The sequence below is a fragment of the Meriones unguiculatus genome, chromosome 15 (assembly GCF_030254825.1).
Source record: "Meriones unguiculatus strain TT.TT164.6M chromosome 15, Bangor_MerUng_6.1, whole genome shotgun sequence".
Classification (NCBI taxonomy): domain Eukaryota; kingdom Metazoa; phylum Chordata; class Mammalia; order Rodentia; family Muridae; genus Meriones; species Meriones unguiculatus.
In genome coordinates, this window is record NC_083362.1 from 47,042,281 (window position 1) to 47,065,367 (window position 23,087).

General features: G+C 47.8%; 2 protein-coding genes and 1 non-coding gene across 6 annotated transcripts in view; 1 reads left to right on the plus strand and 2 right to left on the minus strand.

Annotated features, from left to right (window-relative positions):
• The window catches only part of Mpp4 (MAGUK p55 scaffold protein 4), a 36,633-nt gene extending 22,703 nt beyond the window's left edge, over window positions 1–13,930 (minus strand). The window contains exons 1-8 of the mRNA XM_060367862.1: window positions 13,855–13,930; window positions 12,622–12,743; window positions 8,189–8,266; window positions 5,865–5,945; window positions 5,022–5,153; window positions 4,571–4,652; window positions 2,156–2,241; window positions 702–773 (exon numbers count right to left, since the gene is read on the minus strand). Coding sequence (XP_060223845.1) covers window positions 702–773; window positions 2,156–2,241; window positions 4,571–4,652; window positions 5,022–5,153; window positions 5,865–5,945; window positions 8,189–8,266; window positions 12,622–12,743; window positions 13,855–13,930 — 729 coding nt within the window. The remainder of the gene's footprint in view (window positions 1–701; window positions 774–2,155; window positions 2,242–4,570; window positions 4,653–5,021; window positions 5,154–5,864; window positions 5,946–8,188; window positions 8,267–12,621; window positions 12,744–13,854) is intronic.
• On the plus strand, window positions 7,945–8,048 carry LOC132648188 (U6 spliceosomal RNA). Its single transcript, XR_009586564.1, has one exon. It is a non-coding gene; the product is annotated as a U6 spliceosomal RNA (small nuclear RNA).
• A 4,868-nt stretch (window positions 13,931–18,798) lies between the features above and the next one.
• Window positions 18,799–23,087, minus strand: part of Als2 (alsin Rho guanine nucleotide exchange factor ALS2) — a 74,491-nt gene continuing 70,202 nt past the window's right edge. For all 4 annotated transcript variants that reach the window (XM_060368412.1, XM_021652163.2, XM_021652165.2 and 1 more), the window contains one exon: window positions 18,799–20,052. In XM_060368412.1, the coding sequence (XP_060224395.1) occupies window positions 20,014–20,052 (39 nt within the window). In that variant the 3' untranslated portion in view covers window positions 18,799–20,013. The remainder of the gene's footprint in view (window positions 20,053–23,087) is intronic.

The window sequence follows — 23,087 nt, forward strand, 5'->3', positions numbered from 1 at the left end:
TAATGTAGGAGCCAGACAAAGCGGGAAGAGTGGTAAAGACGCTGACTTACAGGCGTGATGTCTCTGTTGCACTCCTGAACAACAGCTCTCTCAGCCACATGATTACCTACATGACTGGGCAAGTCAACGCCCTGTCATAGGGTTTCAGGGTCCCACTCCTTCCCCCTCAGGATTTATAGACATCAGTGGTTGGTGGGAAGATTGAGACATTTGTTTCAGTGTTCCTGCTAACTCCTATGAATCTCATTTACACAGACACCCCCCCACACACACACATGCATGCATAGACATAGATATGAAGGCAGCAATGGGGATAGTTGGAAAGATAAAGAAGATTAATGGGAGTGGGGCACGAGAGAGTAAGGAGATAGATTGAATGTGATCAAAATACAGTTATACATATGAAAATGTCATCATAAGACTCATTATTAAATATAAGTCATATATGCTAATAAAAACAGTTAAAAATGTGTTGGAGAGCAGACTGAAATACTTGTATCCAGATGTCTGCCATTTTTGACGCTGCTTCTTCATTTCATGGCATCCCGCTCCCTTCGTTGTGTTCCTTTACTGATCCTCCCTCTCAGGTCATCAGCACTGAGAAACATCCCTAATACTGAACCCCTGTCCAAAACAGCATAGCGCATAGCATACAGGACTGCCATACGCCATCCCCAATAACTGCCATTCTGTGTTCTTACCGTCGTCTGGCTGCTCGCAGGTGGGGCGGACACTGGGATCACCTTGAACATGATTGTACCACAAGACATAGCCTAGAAGAGGAAGAGGGAGAGTGGCAAAGCGTGAGCTCCAGGGTAACGGCTTAATGTCAACATTTGCCACAGTGACTGTCACTGGGGTCAATAGATAATTGTCAGTACCAAATGGCAACTGGGAGGCAATTTAGCTCTGTATCTGCCTCAGTGTAGGGTAATGGGGTCATGTGCTACAGAAACCCACCCTGAGGTGGCCTCTGCCCACGACCCTCAGTGCCCTGCTGATGAACTCACTAGAGAGGCCTCTTCCTCACACACCTTGGGGAAAAGTCAGCATCTTTGACTTCCTTCCTCACTCATCACCCAGTGAGTGTTTCCTGAATACACGTTGCTAAGCCAGCTGCAACGTGGGAAGAACAGTGGGCTCCCCCAAATCTTCTTTGAATCTGGAACAAGTTTCCAGATTTAAAAATGAAAATGAGGAGCCCTTCAAGTGAATAGGGGAGAAGGGAGCCTCCCGGCTCTATGTTGAGCTGTGAACCCCCGTTACCTACACTGTGACAGGCGTCAGAGATTAGAGAGACCTCATTCTTACTCTGTCAAGGCAGCTATGCAAGCATTGTCCTGGCCACACACACCACGGCTGGAGCCGGGAGGCTGAGCTGGACACCTGCTTGGTTGATAGCCACGATAGATACACTCCAAATTCCCTTTGCAGGACCTTCCGTACCACATGGAATCTTGGGGCAGTAGCTTAGAAAATACTTAGGAGCTCTGGCTGCATTTCTTATCACTTCTCACCTTGGTCTCCAAGCCGTCGCTGGGAAAACTACCTGGGGTGTACCTGGGGGAGACGGGCATTGCCATGCTTCAATGGGGAATACACTGCGCTGCTGAGGAAGGAATGAGCCTGACAGAGGAGAACCGGAACTTAAGATAAAAGGCTGATATCTAGGTACATGGGCTGGGCGGATGCTGGAGCCTGCTTGAATTTGGAGATGCTTTTTTCTCAGTACTGGCCACTGAGGAACAAGAGCAGATTGTTCCTGCCATGCATTGCCTTCTGGCCACTCCTTTCTCGACCCACCCAAAGCTGCTCAGAGAAAGTCCCTGAATGGAAGGAGTGAGGGAACCCTTTCTCAGGTTCAAACTGTCTCCAAAACCTCTGCCTGGGCTCAGCTTCGCACTGGGCACAGGTCATGAGGAACTTGTGCGTGTGTAGAGGGGGCCTGCTGGCCCTCAGGAGGGTGCTCGGGAAGGGCTGTTTCCCAGCCTGGGCTAGAACTTCTGCGGATTAAACAGGAAGCTTGGTGAGTTACATGGCAGCAGACAAGGTCCAGGGCTGGGGGAGACTCAAAGGTCATCACACTAAAGCACACGCACTGTGGGGCATGTCAGGTCACTAAATCACTAACAAAACGAGGAGGTGAGCCAGTTACCAGAATATGGATCACTTGCTCGGGGTCCAGGCCCTCCACCGAAATTCCGTTCACTTCCACCAGTTTGTCTCCAGCGTACAGCAATCCTGGGGAACAGGGATACAAACAGAGGGGTCCAAAGAAACAGAACGAGGGCCACTATTCCAGCTACCAGCTCATGACCCCAAGCATGTTTGACATTGTTAAATAAAAAAAAATAGCTGTTTACCCCAACTTATACCCCCATAACTGTCTGTGAGCACCCTGTTTTCTGCTTCTCTGCCAGCACCAAGAGTGATTTGTTTTTGCTACTCTGATGTTTTAAAATGGAACCAAATGCTGGCCAGAAGAATACTAAAGATGTCAGAGTGGTGAGTAAATATTTCATGAAAAGGAAAAGAATGGGCTATTCCTCAAAAGATCCAAGGGGGAGGCACTTGGGAGAATAAGATGAAACCTTGAACTGGGTGTGGAGACACGGCATCAGGGGCGCAGAAGCCAGGGATAGTTCAAGGTCTCAGCTCAGTGGTAGAGCACCTGCCTACCGTGTGCAAAGCTTGGGTTCAGTCCCTAACAACAACACACATGCATGCACACAAACCATATATACACACATACATAGAAACATGCACACACATAAACATATACACATCCATTATATACATGTATTATACATATATACACACACATAAACACTTGTGCACACACACACACATATATACAGACACATAGACAAAGCTAAAGCCTTTAACTCTGATGCTCTAAAGCCCTGTAGGATACTTGTCTTTCAGAATAATGGATTGTGCATTTTAGGACTAAACAATTCTTAACACAAACAAACAGTAAATGCTTAAGGAAATAAGGATTCAAATATCATGCCTGACACTGCTTGGGGGGCCAAGAAACTGAGAGTGGATTGTCCACAGGTCCGGGGGAAAGCCAAATATATTGTTCTGCTAAGGGAACAAAGCAATAAAATGACCCCTAACAACATTTTCTCTCCCCACACATCAGTGTTTTGCTCGGCCACCACCAGACAAACTTTGTCCTCCAGTAGATGGGAGCTGACACTGAGATCTACAACTGAACAGTGTGCAGAGAGTGAGAGCCCCTGGTCCTAAAAGGAATGTCTTCACCAAGCCCCTCCCCACGGGGACGCGCAGGGAACCTTGAGGAAGAGGGGCAGGATGATAGGATGGATGATAGGATGAGCCAGAGGGCATGGATGACTCCAAGGAAACAACCCCGTCCAGGCACAACAGGACTGACAGGCATGTCAGCTCACAGAGACTGTGGCAGCGTGCACAGGTCCAAGCCACACAGGGTCCCAGCGCTGAGAGGGGAAAATGACAGGAGCCATAGCAAAGAGGCTAGCTTGCCGAGGGAAAAGACAGTTTTCTCCAATGGAGTCTCACTGGGTATTCAAACCACACTTACACGCAGGCCCCATGCCCAGCAGTAGAAAGGCCGACCCAAATGAACTCAATGCTATTTTTGTAGATTTTTCTTTGGTCTCATATTGCTTTGGGCATTTTTTACCTCACTGGTCATTTGCTTACACGTTATGGTCTCCAATTTTGTGTTCTTATGAGTTTCCTTTGTGTGTGTTTCTTATGTTTTTTCTTTTCTCTGTTTTTTTTTAAAGATATTTTTGTTTCTGTTTGTTTGCTTGCTTGCTTGCTTGCTTTGTTTGTCCATCTCTTTTCTAAAGAAAGAGAGAAAAAAGGGCATGGCATTGGGTGTGTGTGGAGGTGAAGGAGATCTGGGAGGAGACGGATGGCGAACTGTAAACAGAATATACTGTGTGGAAAAAAATTCAATTTAGGAAAAGAAGAAAAGCAAGTATCTTGATCTATTACTACATGTCATGTATATGAGTTTTATTTTTTTATTTACATACTGTAGCTTGTTAATATGTGTGATTATTATGTGGGGATATTTTAGAAAGCCTTGAGAAATACAAGGAGACAGGAAGTTTCAGAGAACTGACACAGCAGCAGGATGGTTGTCTAGAGAGAAATCGAGGATGGTGATGATCCATTGGGGAGGAGCCAAAGATGAAAAGATGAGAGAAGGGCCTGAGGACTTGCAATAAGGGACTCCTTAGGAGTTTCCAAGATGATGTCGGGAGGCCAGCCACATGCAGGCTCCAGGAGACTGTGGGGAGCAAGGAAGTGAGGCAGCTGTGGAAGCATGAAGACAAAGGAGAGATGCATGTGACGGGGAAAAGCACAAACAGGAGGCAGTTCTCTATGAACATGAGTGCTGCCATCGTGGAAGCTGAAGAGGCTGTTCCTTGTTTCTTTACTGCTCTGGCCAAGCAAGGGGTATCTGGAGACCCTGACCTAAGCGCAGGCAGGGACTCCTCTACTCCTGGGAAAGCCAGAGACTCCAGTGTTCTCTGTGTCTCGCCTACACCTTGCCACCCCTGCTTACCACTCCTGTCCACCAGCCCGCCGTGGATGACTCTGGCCACCAAGATGTCCCCTGTTAGCTCATGGCGCTTGATGGTAGCTCCCTGGGGAGAGAACACAAGAGAGATTAATTTAAGTCTTACCGGCTTTCTATTAATAGAAAAGAAAGATGTAGGCCAGGGTATTGGAACTGAAGAAAATACACAGCACCAAATAAAATACATAACACAGATATCTGGCTTTCACTAAAAAAGTTTATACTCTATCTTGTCTTCTCATAAAAGCAAAACAGTAAATAGAAACCTTTTCATCCTGTAAACATTATGGCAAGCAGTGTTTGACCCACAGGCAACATTGTATTGGCTTTCACAGCACTATTTTCTCTCTGTGTGTAACGGAGCCGATTAGGCCTAACTTACATCACAATGAAGCCTGCCATAAGGCGGGAACAAAAGACACAGTGTTTTCCTCACCAGGGGCTGTTGGTTTTTCACCAAACAAACAATCCTCATTGCTTCTTCACTGTCAGGGATGTTGTCTGGCAGTGGCGGGAGAAGGGGTTCAAAGTCTTTCTGAGCTACTGTGTCATGGGCACTGAGCAAAGCCTGGGAACAGGAGAAGAAAGGTGAGCAGGTGTTACCTGCGACACATGTGCATCTCAAAGACGGAGGCTGGGTACCGCATAAGACACACAGCCACAAACACCACACCTGGAGTCAGGTGCGGTGCCCAGCAAATCCAGTCACAGTCCCTTACGAGGCAGGTATACTTACCGTCCCTTTTTCATAGACGAGGGGACGAGGGGTCAGGGAATACAGAGGTTAAAAAGGGTACAGTAATCTCCTTCAGGGGCTGGAGAGATGCCTCAGAGTTTAAGAGGTTTCAGAAGGAGCTGGCTGCCCTTTCAGTGGACCTGGGCTCTGTTCCCAGCACCCACGTCAGACGGCTTACACGCACCTTTACACGTAGGGTGCACGCAGACTCACGCAGGCATATACACATAGAGGCAAGTAAAGTCTAACCCAAATAATTTCATACGCTGCATCCAAAATTCAAAATCTTCCCTACGCGAGAGGAAGTATAGAGATTATTTCTCTGTAACCAGAATTCTGGAGGGATAGTATGTTTTCGGGAGAGAGAGACATCCCGGAAAGTTCCGGGTGTTCTCCCAAACATGTGACAGCACGTGCTCAGTGACTGATTGGTTAGCCACACGGGAGCCCCACAGCTTCAAGTACAATCTGTTGGCCGTTCGTGTGCACTTTTGTTTACCCTTCCAGACTGTCTGTATGCCCGTTGGGCAAACCTTGACTTACCTTGCAGTGCGGAGCCTGCAGGACTTGTCTTAGCTCTTGGATCTCAGGAGAACCGGAGGCTTTGGGTAAGAGCTCCAAGACCTGGTTCATGGTGGGAAAATATACAGCATAAAGTATGCTAACAGGTGGCTCATGCCGGTAATCCCAGCCCTGGAGAGGCTGAGATGTGAGGATCACCAAAAGTTTGCGACTAGCTTGGCTGCAAAGTGAGTTACAGAGCAGCTTGCCTGGCCTGCAGGTGAGACCCTGTTTCCGAAAGGGAAAATGCAATAAAATACTTAACATCTTCACCGCCTGGGGCTGCAGAGATGGCTCAGGGCTGTGGGAGCCTGCTGCTCTTTCAGAGGACCCACATCTGATTCCCCACGCCCCGACAGTCTATGTAGCAAGGCCCTTTCCCTCCACTGTTGGTAACATGGCTCTTTATGGTCAGTGTATCATGGGCAGACGAAGCTGAGTTACAGGTGACCTGAGAATTCAGGTCACTTGGTTTCTTGAGAAGCTCCATTTTTTGGGGGGTCGAAAATGGGAATGGTGATTTTTATCTAAAAGTATGTCATTTTTTTCGGCAGTTTCTTGATGCCTGCTGCAAATGTAAACTGGCTTAGAATGAATTGTAGATCCGCTCTCAGAGGGCACTACACCTTCCAAAGTATGAATCCTCAGCAGGCAAGTGTCACTGCACACAGCCAAATAAAACACACAGGTCACAGGTTCACAACTGTGCAGTGGGTTACAAGTGAGTAAAATATCACATGTGTGCTATCCTGCAGATCCCTGAGGACAGTCTGGCAGCTGAGCACTGGAATGGAGGGTAGAGTCTCTTCCTTCCTTCTCCCCTCTCCCTCCCTCTCCCTTCTCTCTGTCCCTCTCTGATTCCTTCTATGGTTTTGAACATGTTTTATACATTGGACACTGTTTCGGCTGATGGTAGAATAGTTAACAGACAGACATAATTCTCACTTTCTAGGAATCCACATCCCAGTGAGGAGGCACAGGCCATAAACAGAACAGAAATGAACAATTTTGTCTCATATAGAGAGTTAAGAATTAACCAAGGCAGTTGGCCAGGGGCTTCCAGGAAGGAGGCCACATTTAGCTGGGTGGCCAGGACGAGCTCTTCCTGGAGTGTGTGTGAGTGGAGGATTGCCGAGCAAGCACAAGCGTGGCTTACGGAAGGGCAAAGGGAAAGGGTGCAGCAGAAAGAGCAGGTGGAGAAAACAAGCGTGAAAGAAAGCCGCAGGGAGGCCAGTCATGTTCCGGGGTAAGGATCTGGGTATTTCTTCTGAGGGGGGGAGGGTGTAAGGAGGACTAGGGCAGGGAAGCGACAGGGCCCAACTTGCTTTTATGGAAAATGTCAGTCAGAAGCAGACATGGAGGTGCAAAGGCAGAGCTGAGAGAGCGGCATGGGACCAGTGAAAGAGAGTCCAGATGAATTTGGAAGTGGAGCTGATGGTATTTGCCACAGACTGGATGAGATGTGAGAGAAAGAACAGACTCACAGGTTATCCCCCAGATTCTGGCCTGGCAATGGCCCTGCAGTGACAGCGCTGTCATTAACTGAGACAGGAGCGGCCATGGAGGAGTGAGCTGGAGGGGGCATGTTGAGGCCACACTACATTCATGGTATCTACCCAACTTGAAGTTGACTAGCAAAGGCTGGAATCCAAACAGGGTCCGTGATAGAAACTGGAGAATCATTACTGCAGTTTCACCCTGTTTATAGAAGGACAGTTGAATGTAAAAGACAGACGGGCAAAAGGAGAGGTGGTCATGGGCTAAAAATGCACGTACGTCTGTGTGTGTGTGTGTGTGTGTGTGTGTGTGTGTGTGTGTGTGTGATTTTTAGAAGGCAGTTTTCTTCTTTATATTAGTTCAATTAAGAACATTTATTAAGGGCTGGAAAGATGGCTCAGAGGTTAAGAGCACTGGCTGTTCTTCCAAAAGTCCTGAGTTCAATTCCCAGCAGCTATATGGTGGCTCACAACTATCCATAGTGAGATTTGGTGCCCTGTTCTGGCTTGCAGGCAAAATATTGTATAAATAATAAATAAATCTTAAAAAAGAACATTTATTAAGTGCTTGCTTTGTCAGCCTATATACTAAAAACTGGAACAATATGGAGAAGGTTAGCATGGCCTGTGCAAGGCTAATATGAAAAGTCATGAAGTGTTCCATATTTTTTTTAAAAGGAACATTTATTTAAAATGCATGCTCATTGCCCAAGTTTTTCCAGCAGAAACCTTCACTCATTTAAATAAGAACTACAGGCCAGAGGACATAACGAGAGGGCTCTACCACCCTTCTGGACAGAGCCGTCTTACCTCACAGGATAAGATCTGTGCATGAGTTGTAGCAGGAACTAGCTTCCTCTCTTTAAACTTCTGGAGGCAGTCATAGACCTGCAGAAGGGCAAGATGGGAAATCGATGCGGAAGATGTGACGAGGGACATGCTAGAGTGAAGGACATCAGGGGGAGAGGCAGCCGTGCTGACAGCCGAACAGCAAGCCGCACTGTGACTCAGCAGCTGGGTGGAGTGTGGACCCCCCACCTCCCCGAGGGCCCTGTGCTTCAGAAGCTTCACTCCTGCCTGCTGCCTGGAGCCTGACCGTCCCACAGCAATTTCATTAATAAAAACTGTACAAATTTTTCTCTTGTCAAAGTGAAAGAAGTGACGGGAAGAGTTCTGGGACCAACACCGACAGAGCTCTATACACAATGCATGCGGGGCCTCTCAGGGTGGGAGGTCTCTGAGGGAGGGACCCCTTAGGACCTCTGTGCTGGACAAGTGTGGAGGCATGAACGGTATGGCTCACGACCCAGCTAGGATCCCGAGTAAGAAGCCAGACATTCGAAATGCGCGCAGCCACGCTCTGCTCTGGTCTTTGAGGCTGTTTAGTTCTCCTTCCTCAGGCAATTCTCCAGAACAAATTCATTTGTGCACATTCCAGCTTCATCTCCCCTGATCCTTGCGGATTCTTTTCTGTACGCGATGGAGGGTCAGGCCGAGTAAGCAGAGCTCGCCTGACTTCACAGCGCCGCCCTTCATCCTATTTTGTGAATCAAATTTTTCTTGTGGATGGAGAAAGGATGTCCAAGAAGTGTCTTAGCCTTTTCCATTCCTATCTGTGATGAATGAGCTTCTAGCCGTACTGAGGGCGGGTATGCAAGAGTACAAGGAGGCGATCTATGGTGGTTGATGGCTGCAGGAAGCGCTCAGCACAAAGAGCCTGCTGGACATTTATAATGCAAGCTAAACTCCCCAGCCATGCATGGTGTTGGAGAGGGGTGGGGTGGGGTGGGGTGGCGTGTAGGTGTCAAGGGCTCACTAGGCACAGTCTACATAGTGAGTTCCAGGCCAGCCAGGGCTAAATAGTAAGACCCTGGGTCAAGAGCTATAAAATGAGTGATGTGTCTTTGGTCATACAGAGGACATTACCACTTTAGTTCTAAAGACTATAATATTAGCATGCATGATAAAGCTGGCCATGTCTCATGCTTAATTGGAAGAAACATCCCTAAAAATAGCTTCAGAAGAATCTTTCTTAAGAACACTTGTCCAGAACATCACTGTATGGTATGCACGGCTTTAATCCCAACACTGGGGAGGCAAAGGCAGGTGGATTTCTGAATTAAAGGCCAGTCTGGTCTACAAAGCAAGATCCAGGACAGCCAGGGCTGCAAGAGAAACCCTGTATTGGAAAAAACCAAAACAACAAACAAAAGATTGTATGAGGGTAAGGAAATAGTCCAACCAGAACTATGGATGTTTTACTTTCTGACTTTAACAAAAGTGAAAAGACATTTTGTTTTGTTTTGATATAGACAAGACTCTGTATCCCTGACTCTCCTGAAACTCACTATGTAGACAAATGACTCACTTGTCTGACTCACAGAGACCCACCCCCAGCCTCTGCCTCCCAATTGCTGGGATTAAAACGTGCCCCTTTTATAAAAGTGTGCCCCTTTTGTAAAAGCATTCTTATTCATCCAGACTTGTTGGCTCAAGGACAAAGGACTGTGGGGGAGCTGATCCAGGGTTGCTGATAGCCAGTTTGGTGATGGTTTGAGATTCTAGGGGCCTCTGAAAAAAATAAGTCGGGGGCAGTAAAGAAAGGGGTAGACATAGTTTTTCATGCCTAAATGCTTCCAAAGCTAACAGGGGTGTGTCTACGTATGTCTCTGTCTGTCTCTTTCTCTCTTTCTCCCTTCTCCCTACCAGAGCATGCGTGCCTGTGTGTGTGTGTGTGTGTGTGTGTGTGTGGTGTGTGTGTGGTGTGTGTGTGTGTGTGTGTGTGTGTGTGTATCTTCTCTCTCTGCTTTTTTGGAAGTAGTGTCTCATTGATTCCAGGCTGTCTTCAAATTGACCTTGTAACCGTGGGTGACTTTGAACTTCTGACCATCCTGCCACTATCTCCTGAGTGCTGGGATCACAGGTGTGCACCATCTTGCCTGGTGTGGTGGTTTGAATGAGAATGGCTCCCACAGGCTCATTTGTTTGAATTTCGGTCGGTCTTAGGGAGTGGTATTTTAGGGAAGGATTAGAGGTGTAACCTTGTTGGAGTGGGTGTGGCTTTGTGTGAGGAGGTGTGTCACTGGGATGGGCTTTGGATTCAACATCTCATGACAGGCCCAGTGTCTCCCTCTCTGCCAGCTGCTTTCAGACCAGGATATAAAGGTCTCTGCTCCTGCTCCCATGACATGACTGTTTCCTGTCAGGAAAATCCTAGACTAACCCTGTAAAACTGTAAGCAAGCCCACAATTAAATGCCTTCTTTCTTGCCTTGGTCATGGTGGCTCTTCGCAGCAATAGAACAGTGACTAACACACCTGTTTTGCACAGTGATGGGATCTAATCCACGGCTTTGCGCATGTCAGACAGGCAGTTACAGAGCTGGCTGTAGCACCAGCAATGGCCTCACATAGTACCAAGGCGAATAGAGGAGGAGGGTCAAAGGTGAAGTCGCACTAGCAATGATGGGGTAACCCACCACTCTCTGTTGGAGGAGACCAGTGATGATGACGCAAAGAGAAAGAAGAAAAAAAACCAAGAACGGTGAAAAGAAAGGCTAAGCTCGAAGACATGGGATCAAATGAGGAGGCTGACGATGGGAAAGATTGAAAAAGAAGTTTAAGGCGAAATACATTGATCAGAAGAACTGAACAAGACCAACCCCACTGGGACCAGGAACACGGCTGACATCACTCAGGAGAATATGAGGAAGTCTGTGAGAGCCTCTTCAGTGACTGAGAAGTAGCTTAGCAGTCCAGCACTTCTCTGTAGGAAGTTGGCTGGGATCGAGGACATTGCCCTTTGTGCTCTGGCTAGCTCCCTTTGACCTCCTTGAGAACAAAAGGAACAACATCAAGCTATGCCCATCGTGAGTTCTTCATGGACAGCCAAAATGAGGTGAGACCCGAGAGTATCTCAACTTCAACTGTGGCACGGTTGGTTCTGAGGGCCTGCCCTTCAGCATCTCCAAGAAACGCTCCAGCAGAACAAAGTCTTCAGAGTCATTCACAAGAACCTTATGAAGAAGGGCCCCAAGTTTTTGAAGCAGGAGGAAAGCTATAAGAAGTTTTATGAGGTAGTCTAAGAATTGAAACTTGGAGGCCATGAGATTGCCCCCACCAAGATGCTTCTCTGAGCTACTGTACTTATGGAGAAATGTTGGCTTCCAAGTCAGAGCATATGTTTGACATGAAGGAGACTCAGAAGTCCATCTACTACATCACTAGGGAGAGCAAAGGACAGGAGGCCAGCTCTGCCTTCACTGAGAGGGCGGGGAAGCAAGTTTCAACCCTCTTGACAGGTCTGACGTGCATCACCTCAAGGAGTGGATGGGAAGAGCCTGGTCTCTGTGGACAAAGATGGTCTGGAGCTACCAGGAAAAAAAAGTGGAGCAGAGTAAATCAAATTTGGAGAATCTCTGCAAGATCATGAGGGAGATCTTGCATAAGATGGAGAAGGTGTTCTTACCCCACTGCACTGTGAGGAGCAGCTGTAGCTGGACAGCAAACACAGAGCCGTTCATGAAGGCCAGGCACTCACAGAGTCAGCTCGACCAGGACTATATCATGGTCAAAAGCACTTGGAAATCAACTCTGACCACCCAGGTGTGGAGTCCCTGCAGCAAATGACAGGGACTGACAAAAAGAAGCTGTCGAGGACACTGGTGGGTGCTGCTGTGAAAAGCTGCACTTCTCCTTTCTGGCTTCTCACTGGAGGATGCTCATATCCACTCCGGCCATGATCACTGTGGGCCTGGGCACTCATGATGAGTGCCGGCAGAGAGTCCAGCACCTCTGTTCCTGCTGATGGCCTCCGACTTGAGGATTCTGTGAATGCATCTCACAGGGAAGCAGTTTAGAGTTCCCCTGGAAAGCCTGTGACCTTTGCAGAGTTTTTCCTGTGGTTCCTCAAGCAGCCATGACTAGCTTTGATCCATCTGGGCTCTGCCAATGTCTTCTCCTTTCCTGTTTTTGTATCTCAAGACAGGAAAATCCTCCCCTCTCTGACAGCAATGTTGGATGTTGAGAACTGGGATTTTATGGAGGGTTTCTTTTTTTTTCTTTCTTTCTTTCTCAAATTAAAAGTATGTGAAATAAAGAAGATGTAGTTTCATTTTTGAAAGCAAAGAAACACTTTTTGGCACGCTTTTACAGCAACCCGAATGGGCGGGCCAGGACACTGGCTTCTGCCAGCCCCGAGCAAGCAAAGGCTTTAAGCACTCGCTCACTCACTCACTCACTCACCTTCAGCAGAGCCTGCAGCCACGGGGAGTGGAGGAGGTCGTACAAGAGACACACGCCATTCACGTCCCGGCTGTAGAAAAGACTCAGCTCCCGCAGCAGGAGCCTCAGGATCCCAGAGAGGCCTAGAGAAGGACAGAGGCCAGCTGGAGGGCAGCGGTGGCAAGGAAGACTGGAGCTCGCTGGACACCCTGTCTCTGTGGTGACAGCACTGGATCTAAGGCCTAAGGGAGGCTCCAAACCTCGTCCCATCCTTTACGTGACAAATTTCAGAAGACGCCGTGGACTAGGCGAGAAGCAAATTCCTTGGGGCAAGCTTAAAGAAGCTAGCTTTCTCACGGGCTGTGACTGACTTTAGACCAAACGGCGGCATGGACCAGAAGAAAGGTGGCCAGGAGACACCGCGAGGACAGTGACATCGCTGTCCCCTCGTCCGCCTCACCAGACAGGAATTGATCCCTGCGCCATCCGGCTGTTTTCTGGACTGTCTTTCCCTACCCCAGACTCCCTTTCTGAAAATACTTATTGAAAGCGTTACTGAAAACCTCTTCCACTAGACTTTAAGGTTTTCAAATGACACTGAGTTATTTGTGTGAGACCAGGGTGGGGGGTGGGGGCGCCATGCAGGGCACAGCGTTCATGTGAACGTCAGAAGATGACGTGTAGGCGTTAGGACTCTCCTTGGACCGTGTGGGTGCTGGGATGGAGCTGCTGTCAGCTCGGTGGCTAGTCTACCCGCTGAGCCAGGCGGCTGGCCCTCCCAATTAGACTTTTCACATTTCCTTATTGTGAGCGTGTGTGAGCGTGTGTGTGTGTGTGTGTGTGAGAGAGAAAGAGAGAGAGAGAGTCCTTGAATTTTTCATTATAAAAACCTCTTTTACGTGTTACTCTGGATGTGAGCAAATTGTGAGGTTCTGGGTTTCTCCTGGGTGTCTCTGATCAGTTGCACAATTTCTGGAAAAGAAGACTGGATGGAACTATGTGTAACAGTGATCTGCCTCCCCCACTTCCTGGCCCATGAAACAGTGTGGCCTGATGGGGTCCCCGCTCTCCACGGCCGTGTCTTTCCTGCACTGGCAGCCGCTCTCTGAGTCATTAACACGAGCTTAGTGGGCAAAGGTGTGGAATAAGCCCCCCGTAAGGATCACAGCAAGTCACCCTGTGTACTTGGCCATGTGTTCCGATTTCATTGTTAGGTCTTTTCGGGTCTAGAAAAGGATCTCCGGCGACACATACCATTCTCGGGATCGGGTGCCGTGGGTAGAGCCCTGTCCTCTTCTGTCAGCTCTGCCCCTCTGTCAGCCTCAATCATCGTCCTGCTGGAGCGTGGAAGAGGAAGTCAGGGACGGGAAGCAGGTCAATGGATGGCCCCTCAGCCACACAGAGCTCGGCGCACTGGACTGTATTCTCAACAACAGTTTTTCCGAGTGGCAAGCACTGGGCCACACCCTAGGACACACACCAGGTAAGACAGCCTTGTCCTGGGACACTTCCTCTCCAAATCAGCTGCTACCAGCTGTGTGAAAGAGGAAACTATTGTTCTGTAAAACGCTCCCCTACTCCATCTTTTTTCTGAAGTAAATTCTTTTATATTATGTTTAATCACAGACACACACTCATGTGTATGGCTCAGTTCAGGTTGAGAGATCAGAGGATTTCTTGCACGAGACAGTTCTCTTCCTCCGCTGTGTTTCATGGGAGCCAGCCTCAGGCGGCCAGCCTTGATGGCAAGTGTCTTTGTGCACTGAGCCATCTCCCCAGCCTGGCCACCTTCAAGCCATGTTCTATCGGTCTGCTTCCCCTCTGTTTGCCTGGATGAATTACCCACTGTCGAGTGCTCAGAGGGCCGCCCCGCCTGAACACACACTGATGTGCCATTCTGGGCACTGCGCTGGTTTCTCCTGGGTGTCTCTGATCAGTTGCACAATTTCTGGAGAAGAAGACTGGAGGGAACTATGTGTAACAGTGATCTGCCTCCCCCACTTCCTGGCCCATCCTCTAACCTGTCTGAGTCCTAGACAACAGCCTCCGAATGTGTGGGGGCTCGTCATACTGTAACCCTTTCAGTTTCAACACTCACCTTGAGCAGCGGGTTTGAATGGCTTAAAGTGTTTTGCAAAAACATTGCTGCCGATACATTTACTCTCACAAACAAGAAATCCAAACTAACAGTGGCCTAGTGGAGCAGAAGTTTCTGCATTGCTTATTGGACAGTTCAGAGGCAGAGGCAATCCAGGCTTGGTAGGTCAGCCTCAAGTATGGAGGTCACAGGGTCCTAGCAGCTCGCTGCCCCACCCCTGGGTACATCTACCTGCTCCAAGATGTCAGCATGATTTCCAGCTATCACATCCCTAGAGGGTGAGGACAGGTTAAGGAAACAGGGCAAAGGGAAGGTGGGATCTTCAGCAAAGTTTTAGAAGTTACTCTACATGATGCACAACCACGTGCAAATGTCTCGCCAGACTTTCCTGTCACTGGAGCAACAAACATAAATCAAGCCCAGAATGATCTGAACTTAGAACACAACTTTTCAAGCTAGGCGGTGGTGGTGCACGCTTTTAATCCCAGCCCTCAGGAGGCAGAGGCAGGTGGATCTCTGTGAGTTCGAAGATAGCCTGGTCTACAGAGTGAGTTCAGGACAGCCAGGGCCACACAGAGAAACCCTGTCTGGGGTGGGAGGTGTGGGGGGGGGGGCGGGGGAGAAGAGAGACAATACGGGACGACTCAACTTTTCTTTTAATAAACACAAAATAGTTTGTAATTTTGAAACCACTGAATTTGAGGAAATGCTACTAGCATAATTGGACAATGAACTTAATTTGTTGCATAGTAAATATTACCTAGTACAAATCAGGAAATCATTTCCTCAGGGTAATCCTGCGGTGACTCGGGAAATCACAACACACCGCTGTAGGATTACACCTGTCCCTGCCTTCAAGGCGGCCGCATACTTTCAGGGCTTTGAGAAGGTTCAACAGGGAGTTAAAGGCGATGTTCCACACTCACACATTGAAATACACAGTATCTGATGAGGAGTTATTTTGGTTTTGTTGGTTTTCTGTTTGTAGCCCACTCTGGCCCTAAACTTGTTTGTAGTCAAGGATAACTGAAAGGGTTAGACTTACTTTGTAACCTATATGTCTTCTAAAGCCTATAGTTTTGAGTTTTAGGTCCAGGTTAAGCTAAAGCCTCTTAGTACCTTTCCAGAGAGTGAAGGAATGTGACCCTATCTGTGAGGACAGATATAAAAAAAGGGCAAGCAGGCAATGACCTTCACTCAGCAAAAGGAGGACCAGACCCTTGTTCTTGAGATAGCGTTTCTTAACAACGAACCTAGACTTCTTCTGAGTAGCTTTTGACCTCCAGCCAAGAGCCCGCAGCCCTAATCTTCAAGGATGAGCTAACCACCCCCACCTTAAATTGCAGCTGCATCCACACTTGGCAGGACTGGCCAAGCTTGAGCACCTAAGACTAACCAATTATCTTACTTTATAACGTCTTCATCCAATCCTAAATTGCCAAAACTGCAACTTCAAATTTCCCGCAATTTTTCTTTTAAAAACCTAAAGGCCTTTGTCTCTGGGTGCCACTCTTTGCTGACCGGCAGGGGTGACCCCGTTGTACAATGGTTAATAAACCTCTTGCTTTTGCAACAAGTCTTGGTCTGGGGGAGTTTCTGGGAAGGGCACGATTGAACTCCTGAGCTGTGAGACCCCAGGTCTTACATAACCAGATGCTCTTGAACTTTTCATGTTCCCCAGTGCTGGGATTATAGGCATGTTTGACCACATCTGGTTTATGTGTGCTGGGGATTGGACCCTGGACCTCACGTATCCAAGGCAAGCATTCTACCAGCTGATATATATGCCTCGCTCTGTATCTTCCTTTAACTTGTCCTTTTTATTATTGGTAGGGTATTAAGTAGATTTAAAAAAAAAATAGCCTCATAAGTGCCTTGGCTTGAGTTTCCCCAGAATCAAAGATTCCAGACAGGTAACTTATGGGATAAAGAGGCAGGGAATCTGAAGAAGCATTAAAAGCTGGCAATCGAGCAAGTGATCACTACAGATACTGGAACGCAAGTATCACCTTAAAAGTCAGCTTTGGGCATTTGAGCTGGCTCAGCAGGGGAAAAAAGGCTTTTGCTGCCAAGCCTGATCTTGAACCTACATGGCAGGAGGAGAGAACTCTTTCTTCAGTTGACTCCCACAAGCACTCTGTGGCACTAGGGCTCGCTCACTCACACACACATGCATAATTAAAATATTTTAAGCCAGTATTTCCTTCTGTTTTAAAAAATATACTAATTGCTATTCAAAGTTCTGACCTCCTACCCATCATGCTTGTTTTCCAAAACACTTCTCACTATCGAAATCAGATCCTGCAACCGTTAGAAACCTGCTGACTTCCTCTGCTTCGGGACCCATAGCCCGTTTCCCTGACCTCTGTAACAACTCACGGGCCCACACTTAAGAGACGGCCCTGTATGGCGGTCAAGCACTTTGAAATAGACTGCCCAGGGTTATCTGTGACTCTGGCAGTGTTAGGAGTCTCTTACCTGTGAGGATGGAAACACGCAGCAGCACCGCTCCTGTGAGGAGAAAGGCGAGCAGGAAACACCGGTGGCCTCAGCTGCCAGTCACCTGCCACTCTAGATAAAATCTCTGCACATCCTCTTTGACTTAATCCTGACCTTGCAGCCTGAAGGCTGACCCCCCCCTAAGCCTCTAGCACCAGCCCTCACTGTCCTGCTATGGAAACAGCTCATCTGCATCATGTCCCACCTTGGTGGCTTCTTCTTTCTCGCTGCTACCCTACCCCCAAGTCGTTAATGTTTCCGGATAACACACACCACAACAGATTTTTTTTCTACTTTTTCAGTTTTTGTTCTTCTGTTTGTTTGTTTGTTCTGAGACAGAGTCTCATGTAGCCTAGGTGGCCTCAAACTCTGTAGGTAACCAAGGGTAACTTCTGAGTTTCCCACCCTTCTGCCTTCACCCTCCTTTCCAGGGGTGAGATTATAAAGGTGTGCAACCACCCCCACCTGAGGAGTTTAGTTTTCTTTTAAATTTCAGTTTTTCAAGTCCTAAGGTAGAACAGCTCTGAAGGGGTGTCTTTGAGAGCAGGGAAGCTCCGGGCTGGGTCCCAGCTCACGCGCAGAGCAGGTCACGGCCATGCAGTGCTGGAAACTGGGGAGAGCTGGGGCTGACCCTTGTCCGTGGGGCTGTTGTGAGCAGCCATCAGGATCTTCCTGTCAGTTACATGGGTGCTGGGCGCTTCTAGTCAAAGATAGAAACCTGGAGATGTAGGGGTTTACACACACACACAACTTGAAAATTTATTGTTTTAAGATGCAACTACTATGGAATAAATAAATCAATGTGGAATATTTAAGTTAAAAAAAAATGCAGCTAGCCGGGTGGCACTGGTGCACACGTTTTTGTCCCAGCACTTGGGAGGGGTAGGTGGGGGAGGGGTAGGTGGATCTCTGTGAGCTCCAGGACAGCCAGGGCTACAACAGAAAAACCCTGTCTCGAAAACAAACAACAAAAAGATGTAACTCAGAAAGTGTATAGACTGAAAAATACAAAATGGTTAGACAGTTTCACTTAAGGCCAAAATAGAAGGATGAATTGCAGTGTGTTGCCAGAGATGGGTTGGCATGCTGCCATTTGAGGATTTCTTCAGTTCAGGGTTTTTATCCTTTTCCACTCTTACCCCATCTTTCTCTCTCTCAAGGAGCTAGATGTTCAATTACTTTGTCTTTACTGGCCAAATGTGGCACTTGTGTGTTGGTCCACAAAGGCAGAAATATCAGCAATGGAAAAGGGAGTGAGGGTGGTCCCTTCCCATGGGTGCTGGCTCATTCTGGCAGAAGGCATTGAGTGGAAAGATGGAAACAGTCTCAGGAGCCCCCCTCCCTACCCTTCCCTAAAGAAAAACTAAGATAACAAAAGCCAAATGCCTTTATGCAAAGGAACAGGTTTCCTTGAAGACTCTTATCCTGGGGTAGCAGGGTCAGAGTCAACTTGTTCTTTGTCAGCAAACTGGCTGCAGGTAGGTGAGCTAAACCCAGGGGCCCCAAGGTCAGTGTGGATTACACTGTGGACAAAGACATGCTCTGAGCTGAGCAGCGTTTAAATTGCATCTGCCCCATGTCGTTTCTAGTCACAGAACAACTTCTTAGAGATGGATGTCATTTATTATGAAAAGTGCTGTTACATTACAGCCAACACTCCGAAACAGTGTTTTAACAAATGCTTGTCTTGATTACAAAGTAGCTCATAAATCATGATCCTTTTCAAAAGTAACGCCTGCTGAGTCACTTCACATGAATCAGGACACCGTGCTCAGCCTGGAGCACAGAGGATGAGACAGAAGAGCACCTGTGTTATCCGGACAGTTACGAGCGTTACCGCTAGGGTGTAAACCGACAACCTACAGTGGGATGTTTGTAAAAAAGCAAACCGTGAAAATGTTGCAGTGTCACAATACTTTTGAGGTGGGAAATGCCAGAGCTTGTCTCTCCTTCCTTCCTGAGTTCAGTGTGAGGTTCAGGGAAGACCCACGCTCTGGGCTGGGGCTGCTGCGGTTCCTTGCTTCCTTCCATGTTTCCCGTCTTCCGTCTCCACACAAGCTTGTGCTCAGAAGCTCAGGAGCCTCCTGGGAAGGCAGTGTGCCCCAGACCAGCGAGGCGTGTAGCAGCTCGGGGTCAGTGTTTGCATTCCAGTGGATTCCTATGTTCTTTTTCATCAGGAGGCAGAAGATCCTATTTGGACGCGTTCGAGGACGCGTTCCACGTTGGAACCAGGGGGTTGGTGTCTCCTCACGGGATACCCTGGTGGAGGGGCTTTAAAAAGGTTAAAACTGCAGTTTAAAAATTCTTCTCCTTCCCCTAGCCAAGTAGCATGCTTCACATGTGGCTAGAAAGGGTCCAGGAAGGTAAGGTACAGCTGGCTACTTCAGTCTCAAGTAAAACCTGCTCCTTGCCAAGGGATGAGGGTCAGTGCAAATGGATTTGGACAAAGTAGGATCTTAAAGATAGTCACCAACTTCGTTCATGTCAGCAGCTTTCTTGGACACTTCCTGTCACTTCACGGAGCGGAGAGCTTTCACTTTAGGAAAGGGTAACCCGGTTTCCTTTTCTGAGCAGGTGAACGGATCTTAGCACAGGCCAAAGGCTGTCTAACCTGATTCCTATTTCCTTTCCCAGCGTCCACTTGAACGATACAGTATGTTTTCCACCCTGGGCTCAGGGAATCTAAGTATTAGTAAGGCTCAGAAATTACAACCAAAATAACATCAAGTCCATTCCAGTTTCAACAGTGTTCCGTGCCCCCACCAGAGACTCCAGACAGGGCTGCGACCTCCACAGCAGACAGCCTGGCTCCCGTTCTAGTTCAGCCTCTCCCGCTGGATCTGGTAATAGCACGCCTGCAGGATTCAAAACAAACGCAAACTCACCACTCTTTCCAGACTAGCCCACTTGTAATTAACAGGAACAAACGCTTGCACACTTCCCCTCAACTCCAGAGCAAGATGGCTCTCGGCTGTGCACTCTCTTCACTGATGAGAACCAGGATGCTCGTTAGTGACTGGAAGTGTGAAGGTGCACAGGCAAGTGTGACCAGAGCTCCTCACTAGTGACAGGGACGTGTGACCGTACCCAAGGCCAAGTGTGACCAGAGCTCCTTGGGACATTTACTAAACAAGGAATCTGAGCAGCCCCGTACACGAACGTCAGAGCTTCCAAGGCTGCGTTTCTGAGGAGCCCCTTCAGTGACCCCAAAGTGCTTGCGTGGCTAGGAATCACAAACGACAATGACGGCCGCACCGGGCTGGTGCGTGCTTTCACTCTAGATTTCCTAGGCTACACTGCAGGGAGTGAATCCTGAGTCAAACACGCCGTGGCCACGTTAGCAACGATTCACGGGAGCAGCCTGGCCCATCTACCCTGCTATCGGCAGTGTGGGAAAGGGGCCAGCGCTGGCTAGGTCCGGAATAGCCCTGCCGGTACTTTAGGCAGAAGCTGCGGCCCAGACTTCTGTGATTGTGGGTGAGTCTGAGCCTGTCCTTACGTAAATTTACTAATTTTCCCATGGAGCACTTCACAGAAATACTAATAAAGCATCTGTAGACGCGTTGCGTTACTACTGGCTGGCTCTTCACTCCTCTTTTTCAGCTTATATCACAGAGATAATAATGTTAAAACATTCAAAAAGTTAAGTCAGGCCACCAATCCGATAGTCAATTCTAAGGTGTTTGTCCATTTTCACAGGACAGACTTTCCTTTGCTCATCTCTCTACAAAGCACCTATAATTTTCCACCTCGGTCTACTTCCAAAACTGCTACAAGCCACAATACTTTTTTTACATTTATTAAGTAATTTATATATTTTCAACTTTAGTTTGCATCTTTCATTTCCGATGCGAAAACCGTATTATTGTATTGTTACTATGAACTACTATCGTGTCTATTCATGTGACCATAGCATACTACTTCATATTAAAAACTATAATTTTGTAAGATTTTATTACCTTGTAGTATAGGTCTGACCTGTCCTGATTTAATACATTATCATGCTTTTAGAACCAACAACATATATTCTAAATGTCTCTAGTCTACACTGGGAGTAGACTAGAGACAACTCAGACCCCGAAAGGAAATACAGTATGTATTTACTTCTATGAGGATGTTAGCTGTTAAATGACAGATAAACAAGCTATAGTCCATACAGAGGCTAAGCACAGAATAAGGAACTAGGGGAGGGATGGAGCTCCCTAGGAAGGAGAAATAGAAAAGACAGTTAAAGATGGATGGGGTGAAGGGAACCAGAATGGGAGGATCCAATAGGGAAGGGGATAGAAGGGCATAAGAGAGGGATGTGGGGAAGGATAGGAAAAATCTGGGCCCATGGGTCTTTTCTGAGACTGATTCTCCAACCAAGAACCACTCATGGAGATAACCTAGAACCCCCGCACAGATGTAGCCCATGACAGCTCAGTCTCCAAGTGGTTTCCCTAATAAGGGGAACAGGAGCTGTTCCTAATGACATGAACTCAGTGGCTGGCTCTTTGGTCACCCCCCCCCTGAGGGGGGAGCAGCCTTGCCAAGGCACAGAGGAAGACTATGCAGCCAGTCCTGATGAGACCTGATAGGCTAGGGTCAGATGGAAGGGGAGGAGAACCTCCCCTTTCAGTGGACTTAGAGAGGGATTGAACGAGAAGAAGAGGGAGGAAGGGAGGGGTTGGGAAAGGATGAGAGAGGGGACTGCAGCTGGAACACAAAATAAATAAATTGTAATTAATAAAAAAATAATTAAAAAAAACAACTAAGGGCCATTTGAGTCATATGGAAACCTAATACAGCAGAAGGTTCCTAAAACATTTATATGCTTACATATATATAGCATATGTGTTTTGTGTATGTGTATATATGTATGTACACACACACACACACACACACACACACACACACACACACATATGAAGGCAATTTAAATGAAATCACCAGACAACAGAGGAGATGGAGCCCCAGCTGGACATTTCTTGTCCCCAAATGAAGCTTTCAATACCAGGAAAGGATTACATCTAACTGAGCTCTTGGCCAAAGGGACCCCATGAGAACCCACAAACAACTCAGGCTGCTGCCAAGGCTATTGGTGGCTCTTCACAGACGGTAGAGACCCACTGAAGACAGCACCAACACAACTCGCTGACCATGGAGCCGTCAAGCTGGTGTCCACCTTGAGCCTTCACCTCTACTGACTATTGTTCAGGGCACAGGAAGGCACTCTGCACACTACCCCAGAGAAAGGTAAACAGCAACCCAACTACAAGTCCTTTGATCTACAAGAGTGACCCAGATACGCTGCTGCAACAGGGTCACAAGGCTTGTATCTGATCTGAGTGAAGGCCACTTCTTGACATGGAACCCCAAACAATGCTGCTCGGGTGGTCAGCCTGAACCACAGGCCAGGGACCCAGGGGAACCAAATACAACTGTTCTGCTAAAGGAACACAGCAATCAAAGGACTCCTAATGGCATCTTGCTATATTCATAGAGCTGTGCCTTGCTCAGCCATCACTGGAGAAGCTTTCTGCTAGAGCAGCTGGGAACAACTATAGAGACCCATAGCCAGACAATATGCAGTGAGTGAGAGACCTTGGAACACTAAGCCCTAAAAGGGATGTCTCATCAAATCCTTCCTTTCAGGGCTCAAGGAACTCTACAGAAGAGGAGGCAGAAAGAGTCTAAGTGCCAGAAGGGATGAAAGGCAGCAAGGAATCAAGGCCTTCTCTACAGAATGCACTGATGTACACATGAACTCAGAGACTGAGGCATGTACAGTGCCTGCAGGGGCCTGACCACAGTGGGTCCTAGAGCTGAAAGGAGAAGTGGATACAAGCACCGATCCCTAGTTCTAATCAGAGGCAATCTCCAATTGAGAGCCACTTGCCAATGAAAA